This window comes from Malus sylvestris, chromosome 13, assembly GCF_916048215.2.
Source record: "Malus sylvestris chromosome 13, drMalSylv7.2, whole genome shotgun sequence".
Taxonomy (NCBI): Eukaryota; Viridiplantae; Streptophyta; class Magnoliopsida; order Rosales; family Rosaceae; genus Malus; species Malus sylvestris.
Window position 1 is genome coordinate 32,008,879 of NC_062272.1, and position 11,291 is coordinate 32,020,169.

The 11,291-nt window shown below is 35.8% G+C and overlaps 1 protein-coding gene across 1 annotated transcript; it reads left to right on the forward strand.

Moving 5' to 3' along the window:
- Positions 1-2,071: 2,071 nt before the first annotated feature.
- Positions 2,072-5,515, forward strand: LOC126597408 (uncharacterized). The gene is made up of 6 exons (XM_050264205.1): positions 2,072-2,238; positions 2,368-2,394; positions 2,510-2,572; positions 4,943-5,021; positions 5,106-5,151; positions 5,286-5,515. Exons 1-6 carry the CDS (start codon positions 2,197-2,199, stop codon positions 5,293-5,295), a joined length of 267 nt encoding a protein of 88 aa, XP_050120162.1. The 5' UTR covers positions 2,072-2,196; the 3' UTR covers positions 5,296-5,515.
- Positions 5,516-11,291: the final 5,776 nt, after the last annotated feature.

Consider the following 11,291-nt stretch of genomic DNA (forward strand, 5'->3'; position numbering starts at 1 on the left):
GTGTTTTGGACATCGGGAAGTCGAGTTTGGCGAGTTTGAAATTTGGCCAGAATTATTGTGCTTTCTCTGACGAGATCCTGTGATTTTTGGAGCTTGAAATTGGTAAGATTGTGTTCTTCTAGTCCTAAGCTTCATTTTAGTTAAGATTTCATGAAATTTGGTTGAGAAATGGAAGAGAAATGAAGGTTTAAACATTTCCAGTTTCCGGCGACGACTGCGATCAGCGAGGTTCACCGAAGAAGAAAGAAGAATATTCCGTCAGAGTTGATGGAATATTCCTAACGGTAGCTAATGGTGTCAGGTTAGTTTTAACGGAATATTCTAATTTTTAGCTGAATATTCCCTAATGGCGGTTAAGGATTCCGTTAGGATTGCCCGCGCGTAAGGGCGCGTCTGGCCATGCCTTGGTCGGTGTGTGGGACGTTGGAAAAATTTTCTAAAAATATAGGGATGTTCGTCAGGTTGTGTAGATCACGTTGGTATATTTAAACACCCCATTTGAGCAATGTATGAGAAGTTATTAGCTAGTATTGGTTATGTGCTTTAAATTAACATTTCTATAGTTGTTTCGCATATAGGGGAGACTTATCCCGAGGACGAGCGCAGTCAAGGGCGACTCGGGGTCTATGACCCTTCGACATACTAGTGAGTGGGCTTTTGGTTTTCAGTATATATTTATATACTTGATATTTTCCTAGAAAATGTGTTTAAATGAAAGTATGCTTTGAAATGCCATGCATCTAAATTTATATTCGGCATATGAATTAGTATATGATGCATAATATGAATTGGTGTTGTGGACGCTCAAGTAAGTACCAGGTGAGTTATGTTTTGTTATATGAGATATTGATAATGTGAAACGTGATTGAGAGCTCATAAACCTATACCCTGGGTGATTGTGATTAGCCAGAAATATGGTACATGCTTGTTTATGATGTCACCTCTCGCACCATATGCTCACATTGGATCCAATTTAGGTGCACGGTCTTGTAGTACAGACCACTATAGGTGGTTTCGACTCGTAGGTGACTAGCATTTTATCGCACAACTATAATGAGTAGCAATGAGCATAATTATATTACACCCAATCCTGTCGTATAGACCATTACAGTGGTTTCAACTCATGTGCAGTGTAGTGCTGTACAGGTCACTTACGGTGACTCCGACTAGATTGATTAATGAGCTATGAATTCAGCCGTACATACCCCTGCAAGGGTTCCAGCTAATATGTTATTTCCCATGAACTTATTTTCACCTGAGTTACTTATTCTGTTTTATATCTGGGAAAGTTATACATGTTTTTATGGCGAGGGGTTAGAGCATTTGATAAATGAAATGGTTTTGAAAAACTTTGTTTTTGCCCACTCACACTTTCTGTTTTGTGCCCCTCTAGGTTTTAGATAAACTTGTTCGTTGGTGGCTCACGAGGATTGATTGGAGGTTCTGACAGACGATCACAAATGTAGGGAATCTTTCGGTGTCGTTTAATTAGTATTTGTTTTCTGGACTGAACTTAGGCTGCATACGCTCTGATTGTGTATTCACACATATTCTAGTACTTGTCTTAACTAGTACTCTTATGCGTTGGTTTTCATTTATTCATATTCTCTATTATCATTATTGCTTTTGCACTGTGCACATGCCTTGATCTCGGATGGGGTGTGTCAATTGTTGTTTGGTGGCTAGGTTCGAAGAAGACGATGGTGTCTGGGTTCAAAGAAGAAGATGAATAGTTTTTTGTTTTTATTTTATTTAAAAAAAATAGAAACTCTCTAATCTACATGTCATCATAAAATTGGAATAGGGGTTCACAATGTGCCCCATCAGCAAATTAACAGAAATTTAAATGAAATTCTAATGGAAGGATGAAATTGATTTGCAACACTCATATTCAAGGATGACATTGATTGATTTTCAATTTCAGGGATTATCTTGATGGAGTGGGTCAATTTTAAGGACCATTTGTGATAAAAACCCCCAAAAAATGGGCTTAACTTTTGGACTTGGAAAATAGGCTGTTGGCAAAAGTGCTTCTGAAAAATACTGCGATTTCAATATAAAGGGCGGGTTGGTCATTAGACTGCCGACTCTCTGTTATTAGTAGCAAATACTCGGCACTCGCTAGGGTTTCAATTTCATAAGTCCCCCGTCGACTAAAACTCTCTCTCAACCCTAAGCCCATCGAATTTCGCAGCCATGGCGAGCGCTAAAGTCCAGAGGATTATGACCCAACCCATTGTACGTCTCCTTCTCACATTCCTTTTCTCTGGTTTGTTCTACGTTTTTGTGGCTTTTTTTTAATAATTCACTGACAAATTTTCTTCTTTTTTCAAAATTTTATTTTGAATTTTGGGGGTTTTGCTGCAGAACTTGATTTTCAGGTTCCTTCAAAGTGTAAGTCATCTCCTCCACTCTAATTTGTTGATTTTTTCATCTGGGTTTCTTAGAAAGTTCGCCTCTCGGGGGTTTTGACTTTTTATTTCTACTTTTCGGAAAATTTCTGTTGCAGAAAGCTCGCATTCAGATTTGGCTATTTGAGCAGAAGGACCTCAGGATTGAAGGCCGAATTATTGTAAGTTATTTTATTTTATTTTTATTTTTTCCGCAAACGAAATTTCAATTAGGCTCCACTTTGGTTTTATAGTTTTTTCTGTTGACGTTGCTGCACTCGTAAGGACCTCTTTATCTTTGATTTTTGGCATATGGATAATTTTTATCTGCTCCAGTTGATCTGCCCCAGTTGCGAATTCATGTCTTGTTCTTCCATATGATATGTTTAAGTGAATTTTTTTTAATTTCAGTAGTACTTGTGGTCAGTTTAACTGTTTCATTGAGTTGTTCTGATTGTTGTCCCTTTCGGATATGTTTTTTATTTGAATTTCTTATTTGCTCATATAATTTAGTATGTGTTGTGATTGATAATATTGTACATTTGAGTTGGTAAAGATTTGGGGTTTTTTCAGTCATATTAATTTTAAAGACATAATTATCTCCTATGACAGGGGAGGCTCCAGGCCCGAAGAAACAAAATTTTAAAGACATAATTTGGGGGAGAAGGTGCATTGTGAGTGACTAAATTATGCATTTAATATAAGGAAAACTAATGAAAAGGGCTTGAAAACTTTGAAGTTTAATGTTAAGGACAAAATAAAGGGTAAAGTGAATAGTATCAGGATCGACTTTTTAGTGTAAAAATATGGTTTTTCGTTAAAGTGAACAGTACCAAGAGCTTTTCGTTAAAGTTCCCTTTAAATATAACTTAGTTAAACATGTATATATATCACGATTATTTGTTAGATGATATATCTTAGGAGTACTGCAGGGTCTTTTTAGGAGTCATTTATATTTTGTGTAATGAAGGTGCAGAAGTATGATCTTCTGCGGCGAACCATTATTCTGCTCGAGTAAAACATAATTTTTTGGATTTTGGAGATTACTAGTTTTCCACATATTCTATTTATCATCGAACAGTTAGTCTTAGTTAGTTTGTAAAGCATGTTTCCCTTGTTGAGACATGCTTTTATGCTGTACTGGTAAGGACTTTGGCAGGACTCACCATAATAATATTATGGAGTCCTTGTTTGAAGCTGCAACTGTACTTTTGGGGAACCATTACAGCTTCAATTTTTTTATTTTTAATAACTATGTTAAGCATCAAAATATTTTGTCTACAATTATAGATCATAAGATAGTACTACAGGGAATAGACTTCTATAGTGCTGTTAGCATCAGCTGCTAGCACCACCGCTTACTCACACTCAATATTAAGACAAAAAGTGGCATGTAGTTTTTCTCTTTAAAAAAAAGAGTTTTACTCAGCCAACTTAAAACCCTTACTGTTATACCCTTACTGTTATAGTTATTTACATACTGCCATTCTCATCCTCCCTCCTTCCTTTCCTCCCACTGCCCCATTACCTGTTGCCACATTCTCAACATCTCCACCTTCTTCCACTGTTGCCCTCGTCCACTCCCTTTGTCTTCCTTGTCTGACAAACCCTAAATTAATATGCATTGGTTTTAGCTTTCAAATTGAAAACATTTAACCTTCTTTTGACTTTGTTTACGGGTCTCAACAGGTTAACCAGCCCAAGATATTCCTATTTACATACATAGAAGAACAGGAAATTTGGAAACCAGGCCAATAATATTCTTTTTTCTTTTCCCTCAGTCACCAAACATAACCAAGGAGGAAGACAAAGGGTTGGGGTTGAAGGGATTTGGAGGAACAGAAATACTGACCAAAATTTATAAAAAGGCAAAAAGAAAATTGCACATTAAGGGAAGAGAAGGGGAGGGGTCCGAGTGGAGGTGTTGAGAATGTGGAGCGGAGACCACAGGGAAACGAGCCGGTGGGACGAGAGGGGGATAGGATAGACAATGGCAGTGTGTAAATAACTGTAACAGAAGGGGCTTTAAGTTGCTGAGTTATGTTAAATTTTTAAAGAACAATACCACATGCCACGTGCCACCTTAATATTGACAGAGTGAGTGAGCGATGTTGCTAGCAGCTGGTGCTTCATTGCTCTAGACTTCTAAGTCTTGATTTCATATAGGGCCGTTGGTACTTTTCCTATATCTATTTTCTACTAACACCTTCATATAAGAGCGCGTTGGCAATAATATGGTTGCAGAAATGTATAGAATAGCTGGAGCTGTGTTTTAGCTATTGATAATTCAACTTGATTTATGCCCTTTTGAATTTTAATTGATCCAAATTGACGAAATTAATCATACATGTAGTTGTGGGTCTAAAGTGTTTGAAATGTAATTGATCCAAATTGATGAAATTAATTATACATGTCTTCAACTTGATTGCCATAACTGAGAAGGCGACATAGAAATGTATGAATTTTCATTCTCATAAATGCATATTCTCAGCGTATGTTATGCTATCTGACCAGATTGTCTATCTTTCGTTGGTGGTGATCTGTGTTTACAGGGTTTTGATGAGTACATGAATTTGGTTCTGGATGAAGCCGAAGAAGTCAGCATCAAGAAAAAGACCAGAAAGTCGTTAGGTGAGTCTCTTCGTCTTGTGATCTTCTGCTACTTTGTTCTTCTGCAGTCTCTAAATTATTTCTGTTTTCTTTTAATCTTTTCAGGAAGGATTCTTCTCAAAGGAGATAACATTACTCTGATGATGAGCACGTAAGTTGAATCTTTGTGTGTGTGTACATTATGATGCATATCTTGCCCTCTCTCTCTCTGTGCGTACAAATTTATTAATGTACATATCACCATCCCTCCTCCTTCTTGTCTAATAATTTGTTTTCAAATCCCAGGGGGAAATGATGGCCAATGCTGCAAGGGCTTAAAATGAAGGTTACAGTGCTTTTTGAATGGATGGGGGCCGAGTGATTTAGATTTACTGCTGTTGTAAGACGTGTATTTGGATCAGTAGTGGTATGTATTAGTATTTGCAAGTGGTATCATTAAACCTTGTGCATTGATTGCTGACCTCTATTTTTACCATGCAGAATTGTTTATGCTTAAGAGCTTACATTTGATTGCACTTGTTAGCCTATTTTCATTAAACCTTGTGTATTGATTGCTTGGGGGATATGGGTAATGCCTACATCTTTGAGCAACCGATTTGAACGGGAAACAAGTCGTTTGTAGTTGTCTTCCCTGCTTGACGCAAATCAAGGTTGGTTGTGTTGAAAAAAACGAAAGAAACTGAAGGTTCCGTTATTGTTTGCATATTCTTATTAGTCGGGGCCGATATTCTGGTTTGCTTTGTTTTTAATGGATTTTGATGTCAGGATCATTTCCTTATGATTGGACATGGATATTACTGTTGGTTTCATGCTTTGGAATTGTTTGTTCAATTTAGGTTGTGATTTTTGCTGTATTGACACAAGGTTGATGGGTTGTTTCTTTTCCAGTCTAGTTGGAGAACAACCTTTCCTCTTGTTCACTCATGTTTCTACTTTTGAAACCAATGGATAATATGATTCATTTGATAATTGACACGACTCTAGAGCGAACGTGCGGCCTGGCGCGATTGGTTAAAAATGGTGCCGTGGCACATTTTTGCCTAATTTGCTCTGTCAAGTTTTGTTTTTGGCATTTAATAAGGATAAAAAGACGAAGATACCTTTAATTTTGTCAAATTATTAGGCCATTGTTAATTAAATTGAGGATATTTATGATTATTTTGGTCATTATTTTCCAAAAATTTTCACGCAATGATCAAAATGAATGATGATGAACAGGTGCAGGGACAATTTCAATTGATTTCAAATCTTAGGAATTAAATTGGAACAAGTCCTTCAAATTCCTAGTTGGTTGTTTATGGTTTTCGCGCTCAAGCTAGGATTCTCACAGGAGTTGAGATCGAGCGAGCTTAAAAACTTCAAACTCGATATTGAGCTCAAGTTGTTTCAACTTATTTATTACCCTAATAGGATTGCTGTAAAAGGTTGAAAGCAAGCCAATTTTGTATCCATAAGGAGGTTATTACTTAATAGAGGTGTAGCTATAGTAATTATTTCTGACTAAGTTCTATATATAAAAGGTAGTACAATAATAGTGGAAGTATGCATACATTAGGAAAAAAACAGACATCTTGTCTTAAATAGCTAGTGCATATATGTAGAAGAGTCAATCTGAAGGTCTTGGTGACAATTATCACTACGTGGGGGCAAGTTTTTTAAGACGAGATTGACCTTTGAAGATAGTCAAATCTATTACAGAAAAATAAAAAAAACATAATTCAATCTCAAACATGACCTTTCATTCCAAGCAAACTTCGTGAAAATAATCTAGTTTGAGCTAGCTGTCTCATGAAAAAAGAGCTGCTCATGAGTTTGACGAACTGAAATACTAATGTTTAAGATCAACTCGTTTCCTATGAGGTCAAACATAGGCTAGGTTTTTTTTTTTTTTTTTTTTTTTCCTTCTTTTTCCAAACTTTGACGATTTAAACGCAAACTGAACCTAGTGCAAACTTTAACTGTTTCAAGCCAATTTAAACACTCCAGAGTTCAAATTTCTTGAAACAAGTTCGTTGGCTTGGAAAAAAAAAACAAGAAATGACGATAAATTTGAAATAAGGTATCATAAGTCTCTTGGCTATTAACAGAGATTGGTACTAAAAGTGGAGTCGTGTTGTTTAAGGAAACTGATGAGTAATAAAATACGGTGGACGTTTACCCAAAAAAAAAAATTAAAAAAACGATGGACGTTGATGGCTGAGCTAAAAGCTTCCACAAGGAAAATTCCCACCATTGTTAAGCAAATCCTTTAACTTGTGGTTGATATAGCAACCATACAACTTAGTTTAATGTTATTTTGTAGAAATCTTACCTACTAAAATAAGAGATGTGATATCCACACACCATTTTTTACTTCTCTCACATCTTTTTAGTTTTCGACCGTCGGATCAGATGAATTAAAGAAGATCAATGGACAGAAATTAATAAGGGGTGTGTGGATAGCACACCCCTAAAATAACTGGCTCAAATTCTCCTTGCACTATAACCCAATTTTCCGACACTTAGTACTACGGTCTAGTGGTATTTCTCTTCACTTGTAAGCAAGAGGTCTTAGGTTTGATACTTGTCAAAGGCAAATTTAAATCACATTATTACTAGCCCATTATGAAACTGAGCTTACCCCCTTTCCTTGTGTACATAATATTGTTTGTTAAAAAAAAAAACACCCTATTTTCTCAGTTACCAAACAAAAGCAAAAGAGCTAGTATTCCTCTTCACTAGTAAGTGACAGGTCTTAGATTCGATTCTTGCCGAAAGCGAATTTGAACCACATTATTGCTAGCTTATTGTAAAACTGAGCTTATTCTCTTCCCTCTTAATATAGATAATATCGTTTGTCAAAAAAAAAAAAACCAATTTTCTTAGGAACCAAACAAAAGCAAAAGAACTTCTCAAAAAAAAAAAAAAAAAAAAAAAAAAAAAAACAAGCAAAATAAAAGAAAAGTTATCCTCTGGCTAGGGCACCAGGGGCACTAGGTTTAAAGGGGCCCTATAGGAAAAGAGGAAGTGGGATATAGCTTTGTTAGGATTGGGCCAGGGTGTTGGATGAAAGTGACAGATTGTAGCCCATGGGCCTTGGTGCACCTTGCGTCGTATAGCTACCAATCTGGTGCCATGTGTCTACCCTTCAGGAAGCAAAGTGCTGTGGACACTTTTGTCTTTTTCAGTCACTAGGGTTGCTGGTTACTGACTCATCATGCACAAAATATATGTCACATCTAAAATCTAACCACTCCTTCCCTCTTCCACTCTACTACAAATGCATTCAAGGATTTCTAGCTTTGTGTTTCCCCTTCAACATTCTAATTCTTTTGGATAATGAGGAAAACCTCCACCATATATTTTCTATTTCGAGTACAAACAAGGGTTTCAAGTAAATTCTAAATGTAGCAATTGATTAATTTTTAATCTAAGTTCTTGAAATTCATTCAAGTAGCGAGGGTGGTTCAGAAAATGGATTAGACTTAAATTAGGTCAAAAGATTAAGTTTTTTGTGAATGACCAATGTTGAATTTCATGAATGACCAATACTGATATTCTTAGTATATATACATCATCAATATCAATATACCAAGAGTATTCTGAATATTTCTTGATGCACGGTATATGTATACCATGACTATGTTGATGTTCATGATGAGTTAAAACACTTAGTTATTCGATACGTATGACTTGTTACCGACTCATTGCATATATTTGGAGTTTTTACCTAAAATATATTGTACGTACTCGATAGAGGATAAATTCCCATAGATTTATCCATGTTACCCAGAAAGAAAGCAAGATGAGACACCAGGATCTTAGAGACTCGTAGACAACAAGAGCTTACCATAGTGCAGCCACGTCAGACACATATTTCAGGGTTCTGATGCTACCTTATCATCTTGGAAGCAAGATGGGTAAAGTGCTGTCCTACTTGTACCTTGCCTACCTTATAAGCACCTCCTATTGGTTTTTCCACGAACCAAATCACAAAGCCTAGCCACTAATTAGTTTAATAAAACAATTCATCGTTTGATACATCTTATCTTGGATCTTGATTAGTGTATAGCTCGCCAATACGAGTAAGAAATTTGTTAATCAAGACTTGGTGAGGAAAGGAGTTGACAACCACTTCAAGTAAATATATAATTACAAGAGCAGAAGGAGTAAGTGGGATTGGGCGATACATTGTCATGTGAAGTAAGAACATTATTTCAAATCGATGATGTTGACATGGCCATGGCGTTAGGTCGACGTAATATGCTCCAAATGATTCTTGGACGAAATTATAAAGAGTGGGAGGCCACCATTATCATGCATAAGTAGTGCCCTTTGGTTGATTTTAACTATTCTTCTTCTGATTGCACTGTGGGATATCACTCTCCAAATCACTCCACTCCATTAATTGGATATATATGTGGATACGTATATGATACACCAAAATCGACTTTGCAAGCACGTACACACACTTAACAAGTTTGTAAGGCTCCTAACTTCGGTAATACTGCACTTATCGACTCTAATGTTAGAGTTTGATTCATACAATTAGAGAGAAATATCATTTGGTGTGTATGGTCGTACTTTAGTGGTTGGTGGAGCCTGCCGTTTCATCTTTATACTGTTGATTTGTTTGCCTTGTTTGGTTTTTAGTGTAGATTGAGACAAAATACCTCAAATTTTGTTCCTTGTAATCTCTTTAGAGGGTCAAAAGGCATAAGGAAATCAATATATAGGGCATTTGGACCACATTACTTGACCAAGATGTTCTGTTGTCAGGTATAACTAAAGCTGGCCTGCTCGATCCAACACCATATGCATATCTCTTATAACTAAATCATTGCCTTCAAGTAAATATAGCGAGTCAGATCTTGTTGTAAGCAAAATCAAGTTTACCTGATAAATAAAAATTTGTTAACTGATGTCATCATTTTACTCCTTTCATGATCCGTCAGTTCCTCATGATGATTTAGGCAATTACCTAGCTCTCATTCCCTACAATGACAATGACAATGACAATGACAGTCACTAATATATCTCATTGCATGGATCGAAATTAACACTCAGTTAATCATATTTGATTAGTTATAGATGAAGGAATTGGGGTAACTAATTGGTAATATGGGAAATAGTTAAACCTCTTATAAGCTCTTGCAAGGTTTCTCTATTTACCGATATGAGATTCTTTTGCCTTCACATCCTCACACACCTCCTCATGTGTTGCGATTTTCAGGCCAAACACAGACAACTTGAATTGAGTGGCGTGGAGCACATGCGGCCGTTGAGCTTCACAACACAAGAGTCAACCAGCTTTACTACAATGAAGGAATTGAGTTTCCACCATAAAACCAATTGGTATTATGAAGAGTAGCCTAACCTCTAATAAACCCTTGCAAATTCTCCATTCACCATATTAATTAGCTTCACATTCTCACCATAGTGTCTTAAATTAATTTATGCTTTAAAACTGCTAACGTCAAATGTTTATGAAGATTAACAGCTATTATCTTATCGTTGAGAAATCACTGCACAGCGCATGCTGTCTTTCAGTTTCTTCATGACGAGGCTATTTTAAAATTGAATTAATTGGAATATCATCTGCTCAACTTTGAATTGTAAATTAGTAATTATTAAACAATTAACTTGTTAATTAACACTTAAAATATTTCTATAGCGTCTTACAATTATTGTGTTTCTTTAAAGAGGCAGCTTTGTCATCTTTGGAGTCCCTTCAGGATTTGTTAGTGGCTCTCTTATCTTTTCTTTATTTTATGGGATTATATATTGTAATCACGTCTAGTTTTAGCTTGCTGATGAATTTATCTTATTATTACGTACGTACGTAGGCTGCATGATGAATTTGTCATAGATGTATGATCGATGCTCATATAATAACTTATGTGCCTTCTCAAACAGTCTCTCTCACATACTCCATGCATGCATGCATATATATATATATATATATATATATATATATATATATATATTATATTACATACCTCTATTTGATTCAGGCATCATTTATTCCATTTGATTTATTCAATTCAATAGTAGAAATAAAAAGAGGTATGTGAGAAGCTAAAAATGATGTGTGAAAATCAATTCCTTTTTTGATTTGATACTGAAACTAAACTCCACGATATGCCATGTCATATGTGCCATTTAATCACACTTGAATTATGAATCTAATTATAAAGTTGCATAATTTAACTTTTTATTATATGACGAGCTTTAGAGGAAAAAAAGAAAAGAAGAAAACAAACAAAAACAAGAAAGGGGCTTAGTTGATGATGATGTTGTGAAATCCCGTCC